The sequence below is a fragment of the Equus quagga genome, chromosome 2 (genome assembly GCF_021613505.1).
Source record: "Equus quagga isolate Etosha38 chromosome 2, UCLA_HA_Equagga_1.0, whole genome shotgun sequence".
In the NCBI taxonomy this organism is placed as follows: Eukaryota; Metazoa; Chordata; class Mammalia; order Perissodactyla; family Equidae; genus Equus; species Equus quagga.
In genome coordinates, this window is record NC_060268.1 from 174,425,083 (window position 1) to 174,451,167 (window position 26,085).

At 50.3% G+C, this 26,085-nt stretch overlaps 1 protein-coding gene across 3 annotated transcripts in view; it reads left to right on the plus strand.

Moving 5' to 3' along the window:
* TACC2 (transforming acidic coiled-coil containing protein 2) overlaps window positions 1-26,085 on the plus strand; it is a 208,950-nt gene that overhangs the window by 178,848 nt on the left and 4,017 nt on the right. For 2 of the 3 annotated variants that reach the window (XM_046653948.1, XM_046653947.1), the window contains exons 8-16: window positions 3,026-3,087; window positions 4,394-4,509; window positions 5,732-5,903; window positions 14,648-14,791; window positions 15,259-15,335; window positions 19,043-19,086; window positions 24,897-25,057; window positions 25,252-25,358; window positions 25,754-25,874. In XM_046653948.1, the coding sequence (XP_046509904.1) occupies window positions 3,026-3,087; window positions 4,394-4,509; window positions 5,732-5,903; window positions 14,648-14,791; window positions 15,259-15,335; window positions 19,043-19,086; window positions 24,897-25,057; window positions 25,252-25,358; window positions 25,754-25,874 (1,004 nt within the window). Of the gene's footprint in view, window positions 1-3,025; window positions 3,088-4,393; window positions 4,510-5,731; window positions 5,904-7,186; window positions 7,328-8,208; window positions 8,299-14,647; window positions 14,792-15,258; window positions 15,336-19,042; window positions 19,087-24,896; window positions 25,058-25,251; window positions 25,359-25,753; window positions 25,875-26,085 lie in introns of all 3 variants that reach the window. The other variant, XM_046653949.1, reaches the window with a different exon arrangement.

Sequence of the window (26,085 nt, forward strand, 5' to 3'; positions counted from 1 at the left end):
TTTCAGTGGTTACCCAGTTCTCCTGTCTCCCTAAATACGCAGCTCTCAGCCCCTCCTTCCCGCATCCAACAGAGGGGAAAGCATCCTCCTCGGGGCCTGACTGTTCTTCAGTGGTGGGCACCATTGATGTCACACCACAGACAGTTAGAAGGGTGACGGCAAGGAAGTTGGGAGCAGCATCCTTGTCCCCTTCCAAAAGGCTCTTTTCTTCTTCTCTCGTCACTTATGTTAAAAGCTCCAGAAATATTCACAATAAGCAGTGATACACCTGGTCATGATCCCTTAACCTTTGTATAACCCATTGTAGGGCATTTATCTTACATCATTTCATTTTATTCTGCAAAATGTAGGCACTTCGAGTTCCGTTTTACAGCTGGGTCAGTAGGCATGGAGAGTCAGTGAGACGGCTTCCCTGATCCTGGGAATGATGATGTGGACTCAGTTGCATCCTCCAGCTTCTGCCCAGGGTTCTTTCTAGTCCTCTAGCAAAGTTCTAGCAGTTAGAGTCAGGTAGAAACAGCAGTCAGGCCCTCTCACTGTGCATTGGCCCGGTATGAAATAATTAGCCAAAGCTACCCTCGGATATGGCAGGACCCATTAAAAATAACTTTGGGCCTCTTCAGCTTAAAACAGCACATGCTTTAGCCAGTGGCCTCTTCTCTTAGAGGTGAAGACATCATGCCACTTGGCGTAACTGGCATCGCCCTTCCTGGCCTGCCGGCTGCGTGTGCATGGGGTAAAAATGGGGCTAACGTTAGACATGGCTCCCCATCCGAGCCTGACTTTGAGGCTTAGAATTTAAAGCCGATGAGTGAGATTTTGAAAACCAAGTTCAGTAAACCAAGTTTCCTCAAAATATCGAAGATCACTCCGCTGACGATAAAAGCTGTTTGTTTGGCTTCACATCCTGTCCAGGCCGTTTTGTAAATTATAAGTGAGAATCCAAACCGGCTGTGATTGGGAATTCTGGGGTGCGTTCTGAAGGGCCACCTCCAGGAGTCCCTCACCTCCCTGTGGTTGAAGTTCCCGTGTAGAGTGTGGGCCTCCTGTAACCACACATGTCACAGGTGCAGGCATTTCTCGGGGGTTAGAGAACCCCCCACGGTTGTACTGTCGTCTGCTGCCTCTGAAGGGAGGAACGGGGGACAGTGGGCAGTGGGAGAGGAAAGCAGGCAGATAAGAGAGCTCGGTGACCTGAAACTCACCCAGGTAGCTGCCAGGAAATGGGCTGAGATTCCAGGGGGACGCTTCACTGAGGCTAGCTGTGACCAGGGCCGGGCACTGACCAGGGCCACAGGTCCCTGGAAAATCCCTGGGGTGGCCCTCAGCTTGTTTGGTGCATACTGGGTGCTCCGTGCTGTCATGGGCTGTGCTGAGGGGGAGGCCTGTTACATAACTGAGGGTTAAATCGTACCTTGGCAATAATGGTACCCTAGAGAAGGAGGCGGCTGATTCACTCTTCTCAACTTAAACAGTCCCTAATAGGACGAAAAAAAGAGATAGTCTTGAGGTCCTTTCTGGAAGAGGCCCTAGAAATCACCTTGCCCTTCACTGTCCCCCACCTACTTCTTATTTTTAAGGTGGGGAGGACAGTATGTCTTATAAACAAATGCTTCTGTGTCTTAAGTTGAGGGCAGACCCAGTGCAGGTTCATTTACAGTCACCTGAGCTCCAGGCCAGCAGCACGTGGTTTGGCACTTGTCTCTGTTCTTCCCGAGTGACACACATGTCAGGGCGTCAGCCCTCAGGATGCACGAGGTCTCTCTGATAACCAATCCACAAAACCATCTTCATTCCTGGGAGCAGGCCGTGCCTACTAGAAGGATGCATTTGCTTCTCCAGGGAGAGTTGGAGAGTCCAGAAAAGTTGTGCATGGGTTTCAGGGCTGGGGTTTATTTGGCCAGACCACACACACTTGCAGGCTTTGAGAAAAGTCTACTAGGAAATATCTCATTTTAAAGCCCATGTTAAGGAATCATTTTTGAAGTGATGCCTTCAACAATATGTAGAAGTTGAGGCGCTTCAAACAGGAACTGCTATTTCTGTTTCTTTTTATGTGAAGAAAACCACGGCTTTAGGGATTGCCACTGATGCTCTTGCACAGCTGATTTCTGAGCAGGTCACGTGTCACTCGTGGTTTTCTTTTTAAGTAGAAGAGAGCCACCAGTAGCTGCAGTTGTAGCTTCTGCGAGAAGAGCATCCTTTTGGGTCTTGTTCCCCACCGCATCCACTGTGCCTGGCACGGTTTGAGGCACACAGTAGGTGCTGAGAATCCACTGACAGGATGAGGAGTTCATTGAGTGGCAGAGCTGGGTTTCCACATGGAACTGCCTGGAAACCTGAGCAGACAAGAGTTTTCTAGTCTCTGGTGAGAACATCTGAAGTTTTCTTTGCAGCCTGAAGTTGCCAGTCAGTTAAAAATAGGTCATTTCCCCACCGAATTGGACTTTAATAGTCTTTGCATCTGAAAATTTGATTTGGACTGGCCCTGTTGGCACTGGCAGAATTGTGGGAGATGTTTCAGGTGACTTGCAAAGCTTCTCTTACAGGCAACACTGAAGGAACCATATCTGTTCTCTTGCTTCAGAGTGTGTCTGGAGCTAAGTTCTCAGAGAGGGACAACCGTGGGTCCAGTTTCAAAATGTCACCGAGACGTGGGAAGGTTCCACATGTTGCACATGAGACTTACAGAGAAAACTAACACCCCAAATATATACACTCTCCGATCTGAAAACTTGGTACAAAATGCTCAGGTCTGTCCCCAGCCAAACCTATGCTTGGTCATGACGTTTATTTCCCATGGAACTCTCTCTGACCCCACATGGCAGAAGCCCCTTTAGAGCAAGAGGTTTACCAGTTGTCTGAGAATAGCTGACTTGCGCCTCCCCTTTTGACTGTGTGGGATCTCTCTAGTCAGTGGACAGTCTCCAAAAGCGTAGACCCTGTTTTAGGCCCCAACCTGCCTGGCCCAGATCCTTCCCCTCTTTGTCTGCGGGGCTAACCTCTCCTTCTGTTTCTTTTGCAGAGTTGGATTACAGAAACTCCTATGAAATTGAATATATGGAGAAAATTGGCTCCTCCTTACCTGTAAGTTCTTCTGCCTCAGGCCTGTGAGGGGACTTGCTTTCTCGCCCTGTCCTTTGTCATGAAAACACAGGCACTGGCCGCCTCCTGGGTGCAAAGCATCCCTGGGAGCTCAGACCCCAAATCGAGGGCCCTCTGTGCCCACAGCATCCTGGGTGCACGGCGAGGGGGAACTGGCGCTGGAGGGTTTGAGGTGCATACTCAGTCCTCTTCAGATGGCGTTTTCAGGGGAAAACGATAGAATGTGCTTAGGCTCCCTGAAGAATTACGGTCAGCATTGCTTACCAACCGGGATATGTTCTGAGAAATGCGTTGTTAGGGGTCTTCGTCGACATGTGAACAACATCGAGTGCACTTACACAAACCCAGATGGCATAGCCTACTACACACCTGGGCCACATGGTACTGATCTCATGGGGCCACCGTCATGTGCATGGTCCATTGTTGATCAGAACGTCGTAATGCGGTGCATGACCGTACTTGCCTAGACTGAGAAGGAACTGATGAGAGATTTGTTTTTAAAAGGAGAGGGGAGTGGTTTGGTTGTTTTTAAGGTGTATTCTTATCTGTTTTCTTCAAATTAATTGCTTTATGTAGCTGAAGACTGTCTCTTCGGGCGCTAAGCTGCTCCTCTCTCTTGGTTTTAAGTGGTGGTGATGGGCAGCTATGTTCCCTGCTCCTTCTCTGCTGCCGCCGGGGTGTTTGGTTTCCAGCATGCCCTCTCCTGCTGTGCTGTTGTCCAGTGTTGCCCTCAGAGGCATGGAGGTGCCCAGGAGGGCATGAGGCTGTGGCACTAAATGGCCCTGACACCTTGTTCTTATCTGTCTGCATCGTTTATAGCTGCTGGGGTTGCTGCTTCTAAACCACAGTTTATTGTCAGTCAGCAAACCTCGATGGCAGGGCTCATTGCACTGGGTCCTCATGCTCGTCTTCCGCCATTTCAACTGTGGCTACACGCACACTGGGGTCTTGTCTGCCCCTCAGTTTATCCTCAGCGGCTGGCGTGGCTGCCTGTCCAGAGAAGGTGACCTGTAATGCTCACAGACTGAACAGCATGCAGCACACCAACGCCTGTGCAGTCCTCCCCTCGAAAATGTCCCAACTGCGCACAGTTGCACCTTCTCACTCTGCCTCCCGTCTTCCATCCCATTCTGTCTTTCTCTCTCCTCCCTTCTGGGCGGCTCTAGAAAAGCAGAGGCTTTTCCCTGACGAGTTATTTGTACCTATTGAAGAGTGCTCTGCTTTCCACCTCAGTAGCAGGTCAGGCCAACTGTGTCGCCAGGCTGATGTGTGCCTTTGATCCCTGCAGCAGGACGATGACGCCCCGAAGAAGCAAGCCTTGTACCTTATGTTCGACACTTCTCAGGAGAGCCCGGTCAAGTCTCCTCCCGTCCGGATGTCAGAGTCCCCGACGCCGTGTTCAGGGTACGAGCGCCACAATGAGAGAGTTACGGATCAGGCCAGAGGCCCCCAAGCCTCTGAGCACCTTGGCACTGCTATCCTGGCATCGTTTCCTCTGCATATACTCAGGCAGCCGCATCCCTGTCTCTCTGAAGGTCCACGTGGTCATAAATGCATTGGGTTTGCTACTGACTGCCCGTTGGACTAAGGGGAAATCCTTAACACCTGAGTGTGAGCCCTTTCTGATCGCCCCCCAGTGCACACACGACTTCCTTTTGTTACCTGTCCCGTGGGGAGACAGCGTGCTGCAACCTTCAGAGCCTGAGGCCCCCTGCCCCCAGCCCTTACTGGTTGTGTGACCTGATACAAGTTACTTGGCCTTCCTGTGCTGCAGTTTCCTCATGGGTAAAGTAAGAGTAATTTAAAAAAAATGTGTAGGGGTTTTATGAAGATTGAGCGAGACTTTCAGTCTTACAGGCATCCCCCACCGTGCGATGGGCATGGGGTACCTGTCTTCCAAAGCCATCGGGACAATTAAACTGAGATGCTGTGAGGAAAGCACTTGTCACAGAATCTGGCATACATGAAGTGCCCGACAAATATTTATTAATACGAATGTGGATATTAGCATTCGTCAGGGTCGTGTTCTGAGCTGTGTGGTGTTGGATTGGGTAAGGGGGGCTTTGCTCTAAAATTGGGACCTTCTCGTCCCCTCCCACCTGCCCCTTTCACTGAACAGGAGTGGAAACTCTTGCTTTGACTTCCCGAACTTACTCCAATTCTGCTGATGAGGATGTTCTTACAACTGTGATGGCGCCATGTGACAGGCACTGTGGTCAGTGCTTTACATGCAGGCAGCGTCTCACTAGATCTTCACAGAGGGGTGCATTGTCTCCACTTTACAGAAAGGAAGCTGAGCTACACTACCCACTACCCAGTCACTCCCCCTCGGGGGCACAACCAAGGCACTGGCAGTCTGCTCAACTGCAGAGCTTGTGACCTTAGCCAGTGGCATCTGTGCTTCTGACCAGCCCTTGTCAGCAGGCCTTGGGAGGAGGCTGGACCACCCTCTCCCTCAGGCTGTCCAGCCTACAGGCTCCGTGGCCACCCAAGACCTGCTCCATTTCCTCTGGGAACGGAGCCCTCAAGTCCAGGTTCCCTTGCGATGTTGACTGGGTGGGGGCATCCTGGCCGATTTCGGTGGGATTTCCATTGGGAAGACTAAAGATGCCCTTTACTTCTTTAGGTCAAGTTTTGAGGAGACTGAAGCCCTTGTGAACGCTGGGGCAAAGATCCAGCATCCTGTGGCACGAGGGCTGGCCCCCAACCAAGACCCGCACTTGCAGGTGTCAGAGAAATCTTCCCAGAAAGAGCTGGAGGCCATGGCCTTGGGCACTGCTTCAGACACCATTGAAATTGTAAGTGGAGTCAGAGGGGCCCAAGATCACTGAGGGTGACACCCAGCCTGCTGGGTCCCATCACCAAGGGGCAGGCCTTTGGAGCAACACTCACTTGGCACCCGATGTGAGGCCCCACCCCATCCCTTTGACCACAGGAGACAGCCTGGGGAACTCCACACCACAATGATGAGAGAAAGGCTCTCCAGTCTCACCTTAGTGCTTTACTTACTTTCAGGGTTATTTTCTACTTTTAGTCCCTTAGGGCTAGACTGTTGCTTTGGAGCTGTCATCAGTCTGTACCCTGCTTCTCTGTCCTCTATGGCAGAGGACAGAGAATGGTAGAGCAGGACACTCTCCTTTTGGGGAGCAGTTGGTTTTCTGGGCCTTGGTGATGGAAACCCGCCCTGTTTGTAGAACAGGACTTACACCTCTCCCCTCCCAGCCCCTGTGGGGCCTTGCCAAACAAATAGACTTGAGCTGAAGGCTTCCCTCAGCCCCAACCCCCTGCACATCTAAAATGGACCATCCTTCTAGGTGAATTTTCTTTGTCTTTCTTTTGCTTCCCTCCCAGCAGTCCCCAGGAGGGTTTGAGGCCATTGAGTTAGTGGGTGACTTTTGTTGTTCTGGATTGTAGACCATTCATTCGTCTCATACATCAGATAGTTACTGAGCTCCTACTGTGAGTCTGGCAGTTGGATAGTGTAGAAATAATAATGAGCTAAAAAAAAAATCTCGACACGAGTCCAACCATCTCTCCAGTAGATACTGTGGAAGGACTCAGGTGTGGTTCAGCTTCTACAGAGTGGGCTTCTGATTTTGAAGTCTTTCTGATCCTCCAGGAGACACTTTTTTGTTTGAAATCATCTTTCCATTATTTAGAAAATGACCTTTGCCAAAACCTTACTTCCTTTGATATTTACACTTGGAGGTGTTTTCTTGATAAGTTATGTTTGGAAAACCCATCAACTAGCTTGTCTCCCACCAACCAAGATTTTCAAATCAATAAGCAAGAGGTTGCTTTGCTCCCACTGATTGGTTAGGGAGTGAGGGTGGTGTGGGGGTGGGGAGGACGCCTAAAGCTGTGCTTTTGGGAAGGGAGTTGGGCCTGCCAATATTCAGATGCCCATTGTCAGTGTGTGGGAATTAGTCCAGAGGAAAAGGAAAGTATTGGTACCTAATTGGTACTCTCTTTAGCCTTAAGGCAGAAATGTCCAGCAAATAGATGCGTGGTCCTTGCTTGGAATCGATATCACTCTGCTCTCCTCTATTTTTCCTCTGTGTCCTCCTCTGCCGGCCTTCAGACAGCTCCTGAGGGCTCCTTTGCCTCTGCTGACGCCCTCCTCAGCAGGCTGGCTCATCCAGCCTCTCTCTGTGGTGCGCTTGACTATCTGGAGCCCGACTTAGCAGAAAAGAACCCCCCAGTATTTGCTCAGAAACTTCAGGTTTGTAGCCCACGTGTGACCTTTTGGGAGTTTGTCAAAACCTCAGTAGAGAATGAACCTCTGAGCCCCACATGCAATGAGGCAGGACTTAATGAGGAATTGCTGAAAATGTTCCAAGTGAAATATCTTCCCCTCAAAGACTGATATATGTGGTGTTCTTTACCCAAGACGCCAAAATGATATAAATTTTGTGATTCCATATGGAACAAACCATTTGTACAGTATTTCAGTGTGGAAATTGGACCCAAACAGTCATTTTTCAGAAGTTTTGATAGCCCCAAAAGCAGTTTCTGTGATTTATTCACAGAACCAAGGGTATTAGATCACCCTGGAGCCGAGCTATTTATATATAGGAGGCCATCCCAGACTCCCATTGAGATAACATCTGGACTTGGTCTTGCATCTGGAACCAAAACAATTATCTACTCTGTGCTTTACGTGTGACAACTTAATTTGATACCCGCCAGACTAGGCTGTTCAGAGCCAGCTTCAAGAGATTGTTAACAGTCATTGGAGAAATGCAAATCCATTCATGGCAATTGTTAGGCAACTTTACATTAAATGAACAAAAGGAAAAGAATCGAAGGAAACAGTGCAGTATAAATTTTGACCCCATTTAAAAAAAAATCATTTCATATTCAACTGCATAGTACTTCCCGACAGACATTCCAAAGCGCGAGTCAAAAAAAAAAAAGGAAATTAAACACTTATTTCATGATCTGCTGAGGTGTTAATTGTGAAAGAGAGCCAGAGTGTGTGTCTTTCCTGCGTCCCTGTCATGACACGTTCATGTGGCGCCTTCATTTCTCGGATGTGGGAAACATTGACACCCGGTCCTGACGCGCTTCCCCTACGATGTGCTCACACCCGCCCTCCGGCAGGAGGAGCTAGAGTTCGCCATCATGCGGATAGAAGCCCTGAAGCTGGCCAGGCAGATTGCCCTGGCTGCCCGCAGCCGCCAGGACGTCAAGGTACCAGTTTGCTGCTGCCGTGCGCTGCCTCCTGAGAATGTTGTGTGGTCCAGAAGCTTCCTTGCTAACCATTGCCCAGGCAGGCATTGTCAGTGTCCAACAAAGTATAATTTTCCAAAAAGCTGAAAGCATAACTCACATAAGTATACACCGTGCATACGTCTAAGATCTGTTTAACTCAGTAGTGAGGGAACCGGCAGGATGGGAAAGCTGGCTGAATGGAACGGAGTATGAGAAATGGATGTACAGAGTCAGTGGGGTAAAGGCGAGAATAAGATCACAGAGTTAGATATAAAACTGGTTAATACTGGGTTAAAAGGACAAACAAATTGTAACCTTTGAGGTTTATTTTTTTCCTACGGAAATCATTTGCTTCTCTACTGAACAAAAGTAGTTTGCAATTTTCCATTGTCTGCAAGTTAATATCTAACTGTGCTGAGACTGGACCCTAATCAATAGTAAATAGTAAGTGAAACCCAGACCTTCCTGAGGTGTCAGATGACCCCTACGTCAGGGGTCAGCAATCCTTTTCTCTAAAGGGCAGGTAGTAAATATTTTAGGCTTTGTTGGCCATATGGACTCTGTCGCAACCACTCAGCTCTGCGACTGGAGCTCGAAAGCAGCCACAGACAATACATGGATGAATGGGTGTGGCGGGTTCCAGTAAAACCTTTTTTACAAAAAAGGGCAGCAGGCCATTTGGCCCGCAGACCAGGTTTGCTCACCCCTGCTCCGGAGTGGAATGTGATATTGACAGGGCATGCAGAAATCTTTTTGTCTGGCTTCCAAGTTGAGGGTAATTTTGCTTAACAATTTGAGTGAGTTGCTGATGACATGCAAAATGCTGTGTGGCCCTGGGAGGTTCAGCCCACCCCCAAGTCGGTCAGACCAGGGCTGGACCCCAGTGTGTCCGTGGCCTTGAAGGAGTTGGTGAACCTCTCTGAGCCTCAGTTTCCCATCTGTGAGATGAGGCTATGAACAGCGGGTTGGCAGGTAGCTGTAAGGACTACAGGTGATACACGGAGAGCAACACCATGCGTGGTGTGAGTAGCTGTGCGATAAACGAAACCTGCTGTTGTTAGCTGACCTTCACTTTTGCTCTGTTACCTGATCAGACGCTCAGAGCATCTAGCTCATGGAGTGGGTCCACGTCCCATTTTACAGATGGGGAAGTGGAGCCATGGAACCAGCCTGAGGCCTGACAGTGACCTGGCCTAACGGGAACAAGAACTCAAATCTCCGAATGGGAGCCCCTTGCCTGTCCCTCTCAAGAAACGTCTCATCTGGCAGAGGGGCCGGTGGTTTCTCCCATCTGTTGTCCTTGTTATAGGATCAGAAGTTCACCTACATCTACTGCCCTGAGGGCTCCCCCGTGTGGTTTTCCTGGAGCCACACGGGGCCCCCTCCAAGAGACATCTCCCAATGACAGAAGGTGGCCACACTGTGGGTGTCCAAACTGGCAACAGTGGGACCCAGGGCAGAGACAAGAATGTAAATACAGATTGCCAGTGTCCTTGTTCTTGTTGCCAACCCATAAACTTGGGCTTAATTTCCACGAAAATGAGATTTTTAGAAAGTACTAAGCAGTGAGGATTTTTTCCCTAATTGATTTATTTCTTGATATCCTTGGGTAGTGGTTTCAAGACAGAATGAATTACTTGAAGTTTGGCCGCTATTAATAGGGTGTACAGTATTCCTGTCCAGAAGTTGGAGGCAGAATTGAGCATGTTCCGAGAAGTGGTTCAGATTGAGTGGAAAGCATTCTGGAGTGCCCGGGTCGCCCTGCCTCCTTCCTCCAAGAGCGCATCAGAGATGGCGGGCGGCACTATTGGCCAGCAGTTGACTTCCTCGGTTACAGTCTGGTCTCAGACCATGTGTCCCGATTCTGATTTAGGAAATATTGTCACATGGATCTACAGAGTGTGAGTCGGAGAGACAACCCCAGCTGCCTCCTTACATATTTCAGAAGGGCATGCTAAAAGAAATACTCTGTAGGTGTAGAACCTTGGAGTGTAAGGAAGGTTTTTCTCAACCACAGTACCTAGTACTGCTCTGTAAGAAATACGTTACCTGGTGACCTTGGAAAGTGGATGCTCTTTCCTGTAACTAACCAGCCTGAGGGTGATCCCTTTTCTTTAACCCAATTAAGTTCCTGTGGGTTTCTTGTTCATATAGATGCTTGATTGCCCCTCACTGCATTGGAAGCTGCTGCTCTGTAAGAAAAGAGCAGCTGTGTATCCAATTTGCTCTTTTTTCTGCCCATCTATTTCAGCTGCAGGTGACATAGCCCAGGCTTTTTGGCAGCGTAGTCCTAAACTGTTGATAACACAGAAATGAAATCGCTTGGAATGAAGGAAAGTCATATTGAGGAGATGAGAAGCCACATGAAATATCATGGGGGTGATTTCTGGTTGCTCCTTCAAGCAGCTTCAACTTGCATCTCCCTTTCGACTGAGAGCCTGCTGAGCCGGCCTTGGAGGGACCACAGCGGTTTACTATGTCTCATTAGTTAGAAAACATTAGAAAGGAGGAAAACTCCATAGGGGCTGGGATGTCACACGGTAGCCCACTTATTGCTTTCCTTCCACACACTTGTGGCCCAGCTAAATTTGGTGTGTCCTCCTGGGGGTGAAGCTGACCAGGGTCGTTGGCTACGTGGTGCTGCAGCCCTGAATTTAACACTAAATGAGGCTAGATAGAACCTAAGTGTCCTACCTGTGTGCTTTCCGAGCGGTGCAAGGTATGTGGGGTGCTGATTTGACTTAATTTGTGTATATGACAGATGCTAGTCATGATCCCCAAAGCCATGGGCCCTTCTGGATGAGGGGACCCGAAATAGAGAAAGAAGGATGTGTCTACATAACTTAGGGACAAGGATCACACAAATGGCAAGCTTCAGGACGGGAGGAGGTCCTAGGAGCAGGCATCGCTGGGAGGGAAAGCGGGGGTTAATCCTCAGTGTCTGATTCCTCCAGGAGTCCTGGCCGATCAAGGCAGACACCTGGATAGTACGTCAGCGGGAGAAAGAGTTGGGTCTGGGCAACCTGTGTGGTTGGTGAGCAGCCTGGCATCATAGGCTCCTTCTCTCATGCTGTGTCCAGAACCTACCTCCCCCACCCCAAGTTTAACAACACAATGCCTGAAAGCCATAAGAACAGTCTGATGAGCAGTGACAGAGGGCTGGCACGTGGGGTTCAGCTTATTTGCCATTTTTGAGAATTTGTGTGTATCGCCTGCAGCCTGTATTGAGAAGGATTGAGGCCAGGTCTTGACTCACTGGGTGGTGCCTGGTGGTGCCTCCCTGCGGCGAGGGATAAGGCACTTCCTGAGTGCCTTCCTCCTGTTTGCCATCCTGAGCTTGGGAACCTCCCATTGTCAAATTTGGATGGGACAACGCCAGGGTGAAGCCACTCACCTGTCCAGTGCCATATAGCCCTGACACCCCCCTCAGACACCCAGCCCGTGTCCAGCTCCATGACCTTGGCCCAGCTTGCTGTGGTCTCCCTCCCTGATCTCGACTCCTGCTCCCCACCCCCATGCATGCCTCTCACACTGCTCTCCTGGCCCAGCTTCCGGACAGGGATCCTATCTTGGTGCCTTGGTCCCAGACATGGCAGTGTCCCCTGAGGCCTGGCAACAGAGAATTGGCCACAAGGAGGAGCTTGGGTGAGTGACAGGACCCCTGCCCCTGGCTGCAAGGCCAGAAGGACCCCAAGCATGAGGTCCACAGGTCTGACTGGGGTGCTGGTGGGCAAGGGGTCCTCGTTGGGACCAAGACTTGAGGGAGTGGATTGAGGCGTTGGAAGCTGGTTCTAAAGGCTCAGGGCTCTCTGGGGCGTGGGCTTTTCACATTTTAATTTGTGATTCTAATGGCTTTTTGGTCTCTCTGAAGTAGCAAGTGGGAGATTATGTGAGAGAAACAAAGCTTAATCTGTCTGATTTTAAACAATCTGCAAGAGACAAACCTATTAATTTCAGTGAAAAGCAATTCTTGGTTGTAAGAGAAAACCAGGGTGTGTACCTTGAATTTTACTAACATGCAGATACTCAGGCAGTAATTCAAGTGGGTGCTGAAGTCATCTGTTCCTTTATTGAAAACACCAGGTGGCCAGGATGAAAGGGGAGAGGGAAGGGCTGGCTGTGGTAGTAACCCTTTGCATTTACTTAGAAAGCTCCTTTATTTATTTTTCATCCCCCTCCTTGTTTTACAAAGGACTTTAGGCAGCTTAAAGATCCTTAATTCTTGTGTTGGTCATGTTTAGTTTCCACCCAGTATGATAAAGTTAGTTTTAATTCATTTTCTCCTGCACTTTAGAGAGCTGGTTTATTTGGGGGGTCAGAACTGAATCTCCTTCTTGGAAATCTTTTGGCCAAATCTCTCAGATGCTCAATTTTTTCATCTTCAGAAGGACCAGGATGCGTTAGATGGTGTCTAGTGTTCTTTCCATTTTGAAATTTTATTGTTCTTTTTTTTAATCAAAGAACACACTATTTTACTTTTTTAAAAAAAATAGGAACAGTTTTTTTAAAAAAACGCTATTCAGAATCTTGTGTTTATGAACTTAATCCATAAATACAAATATTGCATCTTGATGTCTAGGTATGATTTTCCATTTACTTCCTAAGAAGTTTCCCACGTGACAAGTAGAGCCTTCAAAACATTTCCAGCAGCAGAGGTGAAGCCACACGTGGGAGGGCTCTGCCCCATGGTCGCTCCTTCTGCTGAGCAGTCCATCTTGGCTGTGAACTTGTGTTCCGGTCAAATGTCCTTAACAGGTCTGTTTAGGACCTGAGATTGAAAAGGTCATGGTATCCCATTTGACACGTGGGTGTAACTCTAGGATCTGGTTGGACAAGGGCTGAGTGCTCCCCTCTCTAACCGGCAGTAATCATTTGGGTCCCACTGCAGAGTTAGCCAAATAACTCAGGCAAGGCAACCAAAGCCGTTTAGTTCACCTTGCATGTGTACCACTAACTGGTCCTAACTCGGTAATCTCCAGTCCTATCCATTAAGCTTCTGCCCGAGTCTTCTGAGCTGTCGCCCTCCTCGAGTTCACTTCCCTGAGGCTGGAGGGTCGGCATGCCTGTTGTGATTGGAGAGAGAAACGCTGCTCACGTCCCTTGGGGGGGGGGGGGCGCCCCCTTCCCAGTTACTGTTGGTTCTTTGATCTTAGCTGCTGCCGCTGACAAGACAAGTCCTCATCGTTCTTTTCCCACGTCTCTCCCTGTGTCTGCCATGCTGTGGCTTTCTGTCCACTTCTCAGTTTCTGCTCATAAATTTCCCTCGGAAGAGGCAGTGGCCCCCTGCCTGTCAGACCACCATTACCTCGCAGTGAATTGGACTCTCGCAGCCAGCAGGGAGGTTTGCCTGGGCACGCCCGACGCGCTGGGAGGTTAATGAATCGGACTGGGGGTGCGGTTGGATTGGTGTTTCCTTTGCCGTAGAATTAGACTGACACCCTCAGCTGTTCTGGTTGAGATGCTCCTAACACCGCATTTTGAGTGTGCTGGAAATTGCTGAGTGTTTTGTGCAAAGAGTGGCCGAGTAGCCCCAGACCTCTCCTGCCTCCCTGGAGGCTGGTGTCTGTCCTTGCAGAAGGGTGCAAAGCCGTCACACCTGTGTCAGTTGGGGTGGGGGGGCGGGGAAGCATTCCGCTTGTTGAGGGTCTTATCAGCAAATGTGGATATCAGCCTTGATCCGGTTTTCAATTTTCCCATTGACACAACAGACTTAGGGAAACATAACTCCAACATAGCTCTTACCTTCCGGCATCCAGAAACTAGCTTGTTGAAGGTGACGTTGGTTGACACCTATGGTAGGCTTCAAGCTTTGTGTGAATCATATCCTTTCAAACGGAGCTTAACAAATACCCCCCCCCCCCAAATTGAAATGTGGACAGTCGTACAAAAATATCAGATCTGCCGTTATTTAAAACTAGGCAAACGCAGACTAGAATTCAACAGCGTTCACCATCAGGCTTTGTTTTGGAAGGGGAGCCTACTGGAAAATGACCTTGCTTCTTAGGCACTGTGCCTGAATGCCTCTGCGTCTGATAAATGGCCGTGATAAAGCAGGCAGCAGACACGCCTGACTCCAAGGGCTGGGGGTTGGGGAGGCCTCCGCCGTTAGCCGCTTTGTCTGCCTGTACAGGTACAAAATGATCGATTTCCCTAGATTGCATCCGGCATTGCCCCATCCATTAGTTTTAGCATTTTCTCATACTTTTGATGTTCCTTGTTTCAAAACCATACAACTGACCCATTCATGAGAGGATGAACGCAGTCCCCTTTGTCGTATGATTGATGTTAACTTCTTCTTTTTTCTGTTTAATTAAAAACCATTCCACAGAGAGAGGCTGCTCACCCCACAGATGTCTCCATCTCCAAAACAGCCTTGTACTCCCGCATCGGGACCACCGAGGTGGAGAAACCCGCAGGCCTTCTGTTCCAGCAGCCGGACCTGGACTCCGCACTCCAAATTGCCCGAGCAGAGGTATCATGGTGTATGGCTCAGAGAAGGCACGCTCTGTTGCCCTGGGAAAAGCTCCGGTTTCTGCCACATGTGAAAAGAAATATATATATATACACACACACACACACCCCCACGGTCCACAAAACCAGTGTCTTTGGAGACAGACTTTCTCCTCTGACCACCGCAGGCAGGGATGGTGGCAAATGTGGGTTTTGATCTTTCTGGACACTGTCGTTTAAGGGGGCTTTATGGCCTTGTTTGATTTATAACAAAGATCAGTTGCTGCCCAGGGGGCATGGTGAAAGTCTGATGTCTGGCTTATTTCTGTTTCATACTCGGGGAGAGTCTCTGAGTACAATCCTGCTTGGGTCTAGGAAGTTTTAATTCTTCATGTATTCGATGTCCCCTGGTCTTCAGTCGCTGTGAATTGCTCAGATCTGACTTCACTCATTTGGGGTTAACCTTTCCCCTCTTCTTCCTGATCCTAGATCATAACCAAGGAGAGAGAGGTCTCAGAGTGGAAAGATAAATATGAAGAAAGCAGACGGGAAGTGATGGAAATGAGGTCAGTTGTGATGCTCCGGCTTCCTGGTCCCTGGGGATGCTCACCTGGGCTTTGATCCCAGCTGGAGCAGCTGTGGCCCGAGTCTTCTAGAGTTATCTTTCCTTTAATACACAAGGGTCATATTTTCACAGAAGTATTTTTAGTATATTACTATTATTAAAATACCATGCACGAGTTAAATAACGCAATCAAATAAATATATGTACAATGAGAAACAATCTCCTTCCTGCTCAGCCTCTAGTCCCACACCCTCAGGTAACCGCTGTGCACTGTTTCTGGTGCATCCTTCAAGAATTTTCCATTTCTGAACGCAAATGTGTGAATGCATCGATATAGCCTCCGTTTTTCTTCAAAAGTGGGGTGAGGAAATATACCTTATCCTACACGCTTTTTTAACTGAGCATATCTCGGGCAGATTTTTATACATGGCGACCTCATTGTTTAACAGACATTTAATTGTCCCTGTGTGGTTCTGACACAGTCAGTTTCACCGGTCTCCATGGATGAGCTTTTGGGTTATCCCCGACTTTGGGTGGATGGTTTCTTTATTTGCTGCATACTGTGACAGAAGTGTGGCAGCCACCACGTGTGGACTGCCAGCCGTGTGCCGAGCGCTGTGCTTTTGGTTAGACACACGGTCTCTGCATCTCCCTCCAGAGGGGATCAGCCCTGTCTGACAGTGGAAGGCTCAGGGAGGTTAGGTGACTTTCCCGAGGTCCTGGAGCTTCAAGTTAGAAGAACGTGAATTTGAATCCACCTTTCTGACTCCAAAATGCAAACTCTTTTCCCCGTGCCCAGCTGCCTGCCTCCCTTGTTCTCAGCTCCTTTCCTCCTTTGTTTTCTCTCAACACATCATCTTAGAAACTAAGAAACCATCTCTGGGGCTAGAACTTACCCTTGGGATGTGATTTTTAAAAGTATATTGCAGGTGGCATTTAAAAAAAATATGTTTTGTTTTGTTTTTTGGTGAGGAAGATTGGCCCTGAGCTAACATCTGTGCCAGTCTTCCTCTAGTTTATATGGGATTCCGCCACAGTGTGGCTTGATGAACAGTGCTAGGTCTGCGCCTGGGATCTGAACCTGCGAATCCCAGGCGGCCAAAGCAGAGCACACAAACTCAACCACTAGGCCACTGGGCCGGCACTGACAGGTGTCATTTTTAAAGCAACTTTGGCCCAAACCTTTGCTGTGACCACCCCGCTCTGGACTGCCCTGTCCAGGTTCTGGCTGCTGCCAGGTCTGAGAACTGCTCATGAGTGGCGCAGTTCATTCTTCCACACACCTGCTCTCTTCAGCACAAAAATTAAGTCATGGATTTTGAATGGCAAGAGACAATTTCGATTAGAGCACAGCCGTTTTAACAAGGTAGAGGATCTGGTACTGTGCTGGGAATCCACAGCAGCCTTCATTGTTAAGTCTCAAAGTTTGGGAGTAAGGGAAAGATGGATTTTTAAAACTTGCTCGAAGAATTAGTACACTTACAGTGCACTTAATTGCAATAGCAGCTGCTGGTTAATTATCAAAATCAATTGCATTCCTGGCTACTATTTTAAGTAGCAAGCAAATCATTTAGGTAATCATATGCTCCTGTTTTCTGGGTCAAATAGTATCTTCCTGAAAATTCTCCTCTTAGTTTCTTCTTTCTGCTGATGCTTTTTGTGACCATTTCTGGAGGTTAATCTTAGTGTGCTATTTCACATTCAAACTGAGGCCCTGTAGTTGCAGTATTTTAAACTCTCTCTTTTTTTTTTCTTTTGGTAGGGGAGTGGGGGAGGGCACAGGGTGGCTTGTTTTTTGCCTGCACTGAAAATGACAGCAGGCCCCACTGGGAAGGCTGGCAGTTCTGTCTCTGATCCCTTTTGCCTCCCCAGGCAGAAGTAACACATACGGGGGCTCCATGGAATGCTATTTACTAACGGTAGGATTTCAGGTGTCACCGGCTGGCACAGTTGCCCTGGTGTTTGATGGCTCGACTGTCAGCTCTGTCAGCCTCTGGAGTCAGGCTCTGCTTCCTAGCTGCTTCTGGGCCTGTTCCTTAACTCTGTGCCTCACTTTGCTCATCTGTAAAATGGGGGTAAATCACAGTGCTTTGAGGCAGGAGAGTGTGAGGCTTATGAACAAAGGCTTCAGAGGCCAAGGCCTGGATTTGAATCCTCGCTCTGCCTCTTTATAGCCTGAGGATCCTGGAACGGCTCCTGAGTGACCCTGTGCCCCAGTATGCCCATCAACAATTCTGGGGACAGTGATGGCTGCACCTCTTAGGGTCCTTGAGAGAAGGAAATGAAGATACAGTGCGGCTGAAACAGCTTTAGGGCCCTGGTCTCCAGGACTCTAAGAGGACACGTCGCTTACCTGCTGTGGCCGGCCTCTGTCCTTGGCGGTGATGGGTGCAGGCGGGCAGCCTCAAAGATCCGTCACCACTGTGTGACTCCGGATGCAAGGAGGTGTTGTTCAATCACAAAAACACAAAGTGCTTCCATGTAGGATTTAGAAAGAACCCAGGTGGGCTCATGTCGGGGTCTCCTTTCTTTTGGGTCTGCCCTTGAGTGGGGCACTGACCTTGGGACCAAGAAGCCAGCCACAGACGCCCAGCAGCCATGAGGCCTTTAAGCTTTGCAGAGTGCGTTCTGCTTTCATTGTCCTTTTCAACCTCATTTAATTCCCCCCACAGCCCTGAAAGTCAGGGTCTGGGGTCGCTCTCAGTCTACCAGGGCGTAAGCTGAGCCCCCAGCATCTGTGACTGACTTGTCCAAATCACGCGGCTGGGAGAGGCAGGGCCAGCTGTAATCAGGGTCCGGGTCTGTTGGTGGCTAGCAGCTCTTGGACTCTTGTGGAGGGCCATTATTGGATGATGTAAGTGAAACCCCCAAGTCTTTTTTGAGAGCCTCCTTCCAGAAGGTTGAGTTTGGAGGGAGGGCTGCTTCACTCCTGGGTCCTCCCACCTGGGGGCAGCAGTGAGGCAGTCTCACCAGCAGGAGATCTTAGTGCTTTTCTGCAGCTACTGTTTAGTGAGGCTACCCAAGAAGTGCAAGTATTTTCTCCCCCTACCCCCACCCGCCCGTTGCCAAACACAGGTGACTAAGAAGTGGCCCCTAGGCCTTCAGGAGCTTCTATTCACGTACTATGATGTCAGGTATATGAGATGTTTTAGAAGAAGTTTCAGATAAAATGTTATAGAGTTCCAAGGAGAAATCAAGGAAGGCTCCCTGGAGGAAGTAGCATTTGAATTGGACTTTGAATAACAGATAGACAATGAGAGGTGGAAATAGGGGAAGTGAACAACATGAGCAGGGTCATGGAGGTGAGAAAGCCCAGAGCAAACAAAAAATTATTTGTTGTCGTTGAACTGTCATGTTCACGCAGTGGCGTGGAACGAGGTAAGATTGCTGAGGGAGATCAGGCCTGGGTGTGGAAGGCTTCAGTGGCCAGGCTGAAGGTTTGGCTTATTTTTTTCTCAGTGGACAGTGCGGGGGACACTGAAGGTTTTGCACAGGGGAGTGATGCGTTCAGAGTTGTGCACTAGGAAGTGAGCCTGTTTGGGTGTGCCAGGAGAGGGTTGAGGTTGGAGGTGACCCTAGAAGTGTGAGAAATGACACGTGTCCTCTTGTACATTGGTCAGGCTGTTGATGTCCAGCACATGGGCCCCCGTGTGAAATTAAAAACTGTTCTGTTGTCATGGTTCCAACATGCTGTCACTTCTCTTACAGGAAAATAGTGGCCGAGTATGAGAAGACCATCGCCCAGATGATAGGTGGGTGTCCCGGCCGGCGGGGCCCAGCCTGCCCTGAGGTTTCTAGGCTCTGGGGAGGGCTTTGCAGGTAGACACTGCGCATGTTCCTCCTAGGCTCCTCTCGGAGCGTGAAGTCCTTCAGGGAGGGGCCAGAACATCCCAGAATGTGGCTTCACCCCAGGGCAATGAGCCTGGGGACCTCCCGGAAACACCTGCTCAAATGTGTTAGCATTATGCATGGCTCCGGGAAGCCGTGGCAGTCACCTCGATGGCCACCGTTTGAGCAGCCAGGACTGTCCACCTCGTGGAGAAAGAGATTTGGGTTGTTTCCTGGGATGTTTGGGGGCTTTTTTGCTCATGGGAGAGACTAAGAATCAAATCCTTAAACCCTAATTTAGTCTAGAGTCAAGTGACACAAGGGTCTAGGACAAGGACAGTAGAACACGTGGCAATCCAGCTGTCCGCCCCTGCTTCTGCCTGTGTTATGGCAGACCGTGTTAACTAGTCACCACGCTCTTTCTCACCGAGGTTGGACACTGCCTCAGAATCCATCTTAACACAGTATCCCAGGCAGCCAGTACTGACAGATTCCTTTGGTCTACAATAAAAGAAGGGCGCAAGTCACAAGTTATACACACCTGGCTCTTTTTTTTTCTTTTGTAAATAATGAAAAAAGATCTTGCAGAAATTCTAAGCCCAAGTTTTTACACTAATGATCACTAGTCAAAAATGATGTTATGACTCTAGGGGGTTGAGGAGTTGTTTATTTATTCGCTTAGGTCTGGGATACCAGTCTTTAAAAAATCTTTTCCTCCTGAAGACATCCGGAGAAAGACCCCAGCTCACCACAGACTGCAGTTTCTGTGTCCAGTCTTGACGCCGTGCCAGCAGATGACGCCCCTCCTCAAACGTTTGGGGGTGCGTCACACCGCACCTCTGGCTTGTCCCACCATGAATATGACAGCAGCCTTGGGAGTGTGAGGAGGCCGGTAGCTGAGTGCCCCCATTCAAAGGGGCTTTAGTTTTGAGTTATTATAATAAAAGGCCATTTCTCCCGGAGCTCAGGGGGGAAGCCCGTTCGGGTGTTTCTAAGGCTCAGCCTCCCGGGGTCTGCTGTCTATAAACTGAAGCCTCTTCATTCAGTTGGTATAACAATTTATGATGCATTTGGAGGAGGTGAAACAAAACTCTTGGAACTGAAACTGCCAGTAAAGGTGGTTGAGATGGGGGATTTATGTCTTCCAATATACAGCGTTTGGCAAGCCGAGCTCAACCTTTTGGCCTCCTGGAGTCTTGGGAGGTGCAAACGTCACTCAGACCTACCGTGGCTCATCTGGAAACAGCCTCCTGCGTCTCAGAGTCATGCATCCTTATTTTTGCTCTTGGTGATGACGTTTAGGCCAACATTGAAATGGGGTAAAAGGACGTGAGCCTTCGCCCTGACCGCAGGCTGCCCAGAGCCATCTTTTACGCTCCGCTGGCAGTTTTGATGGGAGCAGACATTCCCTCTTGAAAACTAAAAGAGCAGGGATCTCTCCAGTTCACCTGGGTGGACTGTCCTCGTGACAAAAACTGTTCAACTCTGATGCTTTCCTCACAGCGTATTTCCAGGTGACAGTAGTTAGAAAATTTTCAGTTCCCCACAGTCTGAGGATATGTGGGACCCTGACTCCAGGGACTGTGGCCACATGCCCACCCCCTCCCCCAGGTCCCCGTACCCCGCCCCCGGAGAGCTGGTCTGTTTGGCCTAAGGGTCCCTCTCTTCAAGAGCTGTGAACTTGGCCCTTTTTAGCATTTTCCTGTTTGGGGGTGTTCGAGCCACCCGCAGTGGCTCCGTGAGACTCCAGCAACCCTGGCTGGAAGCAGCATTGTCACTCAGGGTGGTGTCACACCGTGTGTCCGTTCCTTGTTCCCCATCCTCACGCTCCCATTCACTGCCACTTTTCCAGAACTGTTCTCATCAGAAAGGTGGCACGTCCGTGGTTTTCACCCATCGGTCACTGTTGCAGGTCATTGATTAGGGCCCTTGTAGATTTCGGGGTCCTCATGTCCTTGTAGAAGATGGTGTGGGCCCAGGGCACGGCTGGGACCTGCTGTGGCTGTGGGTGGGACCTGCTTGCTTTCTGGGCAGGTCTCCATATGTGGCAGCACATCCGCATGTCTCATCTGGATTCCATATTTTTCTTGTTGTTTTCACTCACTCAATCAGCATTCCTCATGGACGGGAAACTCAGGCCCAGAGAGCTTGGCAGTTCAGGACCAGAGCGAACGTAATAGCGTTTTGAATTTAAAACCAGTTTCCACCTCACCTACTCGAGCCCTTCCTGGCTCCAGGCAGGCTCTGTGGCCCCCATTTAACCTCCACAAATGCTCCACACCGGGGTGACATCTGTCCTGCCATCATTGTCTGTTCTTATCGTGTGTTACTAAAGAGAATATGTTTTATTAAGTTCAAATATTGAATATTTAGAATTCAGAACAGAGATTTCTGTGCTTTCTGCATTCCAGGTTGTTGCAATTGATTTTTTTTTCTGCTCTCCTAACAACTGCCCTGATTATCTGTTTTGCTTCCATTTTCTGTTGCTTCTTGCCCTTTGCTTGCAAAACAAACAGGCAAGCCTGGTAAGTAAATGCTTTTCACCTAATTTGACACCTGCCCATTGCAACCCTCATTTGTTTGTTTTTCTATTTTTGTTACTTTTGCTTTTGTGTGTTTGCCACATTCCCCACATGGTTTCATCAGGTTTTGCCTGAAAAAGCCAGAAAAATCTCCAGGGGCATTGTTTTGCTGTTGAAGCTAGAGCACCTTTGGTTTGGGGCTGATTTCCTGATTTGAAGAACCTAACAGGATTTGTAATTTATGCAAAGATCCGTGAAGTGCTCCCACCTCCCCCAAACTCCTGGGAACTGGGAAATCTGTTTTTCCAGGGGTTATCTGGGGAGGAAAGGAAACCTGAGGCCGCTGGGTCTTAGGTCCAGGAAGTCAGATGGACTCCATTTGATAAATGGCTCCTTTACCGGCCAAGTGAAACGTACACATGCTTGAGACCGGCCGGAAGGCACACTGTGCAGTGAGGAAGGCTGAGGAGGCAGCTCACGTTCAAAGGATGAAACCAAACATTTGGCACTCGCAAAACTGCCAAACGCCCTTTCTTTTAGGAGTCTAGATGGAACAAGCTGATTGCTGGCAGTTCTGTTCTCACTTATGTTAAAAAGCTCCCCCTCCGTGGGTCACTGTGGTGTGACATCATGCCAGTTTGGGAATGCCGATGATGTTGTTGATAACAGTCATTGACACTGGGTTCTTACTACATGGCGAGCACTTCATATACATTCTCTCGTTTAATCTTCCCCCAAACACCATGAGACACATACTGTGATCCCCTTTCAGGGGAGGAGGCTGAGACAGAGGTTGTTAGCCCCGCCCATGCTCTCACAGCTGGGACATGGCAGAGGCAGGACTAGAACTGGGGCGGTCAGACTCAGAAGCGTGGGTTCTTCGCCTCCGCCCTGGTGGCGGGAGCTCTGAGCGCCAGGCTTGCAGAGACGTCAGGCATCCTCTGGGCCAGTGGGTCTCCCAGCATGCTCCCCGGACCAGCCGCCTCAGCATCACTGGGGACCTTGTCCCAGATGCAGATCCTCGGCCCCACCCCAGGCCTACTGAGTCAGAACCCTCTGAGGGGGGGTGTAGCAATCTGTGTTTGAACAAGCCCCCAGCTGATTCGGATGCACACTCACATGTGAGAACCCCTTCATTTGGAAATGAGGCCCCGAGAGTCAGGACTTATGAGCAAGTTTATCTCAGGGCAGGAGCTGAAACCAGGACATGGCCTTCCTGTTCTGTGCTCTCCCCTCTACACCACATGGCGAGAATATGCCTGACTTCAGATACAGAAAGATGCCCATCAACTCTAAGGGAAAAGAACCCAAAGCAACATTGGCTTTTAAGGGTGCTGTGTCCTTCCAGGTCAGTTACTAAGAGTCTGTGGAGACGTGCTTACGAGCACAGCTTTGGGTTTGGGGCTGGCTCTGCCGCTGCCTCAGTGAGTGAGTGACTTAGCTCCTAAGCCCCCGTTCACCTTCTGTGAAATGGAGATGAGAAACCTGCCCGGGTTGTTGCAAGGCCCCACTGGCTCATCCATTGCACGGGCGTGGGTCGAGGTGTCATGTGAGTCAGGCCCCTCCTGGGCCCTGGGACAGAGCAGTGGACAAAACTGACTCAGGACCCTGCCCTTGTGGAGTGTGCGTTGTGGGGGAGACGGGCAGCCGACAGGCACGTGCACGTGTGCACAGGCACGCACAGCCATCTGATAGAATGAAGGAGTGGCGCTGCTGGGGAGAGAATGAAGGACTAGACGTGGGAGGCGTTTCCCACGGGTGCTCAGAGAAGGCGCCTCTGGGGAGGCGACCTGGGATCAGGGACCTGAGTGAGCGAGGGGGAGCCATGGGACGCTCCGGGGCCTGCGTTCCCCGCTGTGGGCACAGCAGTGCTGAGCCCTGGGACAGCACCACCTGGGACGTGGAGGCCACTGTAGCTGCAGCCGGGAGGGCAGAGAGCAGAGCGTGTGGGGAAGGAGTTTGGCTTTTGTTCCCCATGCAGGGGGAGGCCCTGAGGGGCTCTGAGCAGGAGTGAGGTGACCCGGTTTGCACTTGTGGAAGCTTGGTCTGGCTGCTGGGTGCTGGCTTAGGGGCATTAAAAAGAGAACAGTCAGCATGGCACTGACATTTGGAGGGGCCAGGACTCCCTGGCCGCTGCTCTTCTAGCTGTTACCATTTGCAGATGCGATCCATCCTTCAGCAGCCAGCCCTTGGAGGCAGTCCTGGGTAGCAGGCAGGCTCATCCCAGGTGACCTGGGGCTGAGACGGAAGGACAGATCTGCAGAGTTCTTTCCACCAGGAGCGCTGAGCGGGAGCTTCTCCCTTCCCCACTCTGCTGTCACCAGAGTTTCAGACAGATAGAACAAATGGTTCCTCACCCACCTGGACCAGTGATGGATCAGCACACAAAACAGAGCACCGTGCAGGCGAGGGGCTTGTGTGTGGAGTGGTCAGAGAAAGACTTTCTCATAAAGATTAGGTGGTTTTCAGGACGTTTGGGGCAGAATATTAGCTTGTGGTGGCCCAGAGAGGTGGGGTGGAGGACAGAGCTGTCGCCTTCCCCAGGATCAGCCACTCTGACCCCAGCCAGAATTTCATGCTTTTGTACACAACTGAGAAACTCACTTTGACAGAAACAGCTCCATTTTTCTTGGAGTTCAGACACCTGTTCTGTCAAAGGAAATGTCTGTTTCTGTGTGAAGCAGAATTTCAAGGCAACGGTTATGTAGGCTTTAGAGTTCAGGGGATGTTTTAAGGATGAAGAAACCTTCTTTTCCACGATCATCTCTTTATTTTGCTAACAGTTAGGAAGGCCGTCCCCGTGCAGCCCAGAACACTGCACTTTTTAATCTTGCCCAACACGATGAAGTCGTGCTGTTTTACTTTTTTATCTTACGGATCTGTTTGTTGTGAACAACCGGATAGAATCAGTGGGGTCTCCAGTGTAGATTTTTAAGGGGCTGCATCGACGAGGTTCAAGAACACTGGCCAGTGTCCGTGCTGTCTAATACAGCGCCGGCCCAGGCCTGGGATGCCGGGGCCATGGGTTTCGTGCCTTTGGAGACGGACTCTGGGTGGGCTCAGGAGAGTGGGTCCATCTGAACAAAAAGCCAAGATCTGAGATGCCCGCTGGTTGGGCTGTGTTGCATCCAAGGCCTTCGCTTCCCGAGGCCCCTGAGCTCAGGTTCGGATTCCGTGGGCTTCATCGTTTGGCCCTTTGTCTCTCCTGCCAGAGGATGAACAGAGGGAGAAGTCAGTCTCCCACCAAACGGTCCAGCAGCTGGTCCTGGAGAAGGAGCAAGCCCTGGCTGACCTGAACTCCGTGGAGAAGTCTCTGGCCGATCTCTTCAGGAGATACGAGAAGATGAAAGAGGTCCTGGAGGGCTTCCGCAAGGTGCGTTTGTGTTCGGGGCCAGCGCGTGTGGGCGGGAGAGGGTGGAACAGGTTGGGAGAGATTGGGGGACATTCTGGAAGGTGTCCTCACAGGCTGGGGAGTCGGACTTGGCTGGCCAGGGTTACACCTTATTGGGGTTTGCAACCCTCGTCGGCGTTTCTCTGTGGGCTTGACCGTGTCCTCTGTCGTGTCAGAATGAAGAGGTGCTGAAGAAGTGTGCACAGGAGTACCTGTCCCGAGTGAGGAAGGAGGAGCAGAGGTACCAGGCCCTGAAGGTGCATGCGGAGGAGAAGCTGGACAGGTACCACGCCCGGGTCTGCTCCCACGGGCCTCTCAGCAGCCCCTGCCAAGGCAGGCCGGGGGCTCCGATGGCACCCTTGACGTTAGCCTGGGAAGGGCGGGTATTCTGCGCATTTTTTCAGTATGATTCATGATACGAGTGCATGCTCAGTGGGCGTGCATTTTGCTAATTAAGGGATAGGTTGTGATGTCCAGGGCACCCTCGAAGCACCTGGACATTGTGGGAACGGGGTTGGAGGTGGGCAGTTCTCACGGGCTCCTGTGCTGGGCTCCTGTCACTAGGAGCTGGAGCCAGACAGTTGCCCCCGTCCACAATTGGGAGGAGGAGGGTGGGAGACATCTACAGGGGAGGGTGACCATTTCTGAGCTCCTCATGCCCTCGCCCCGTTCCCACAGGGCCAACGCCGAGATTGCCCAGGTCCGGGGTAAGGCCCAGCAGGAGCAGGCTGCCTACCAGGCCAGCCTGCGGAAGGAGCAGCTGCGAGTGGATGCTCTGGAAAGAACACTGGAGCAGAAGGTAACAGGCCGAGGGGGCGGCCTCCAGGCCAGTGGGGCTGGCCAGACCCTCAGATAAACAGACTGGGCTTCCCTGCGCCCACAGCAGCTCTGGGGACAGGCTACACAGCAGCGGCGCTCCCAGGACAAGTTCACGCTCCATGAGCTCTCCTCGCTCTCCCTCTGGAAGATCCAGTTTAATGCAGCTCTGAGCCTGGCCTCCTTTCTGCCTT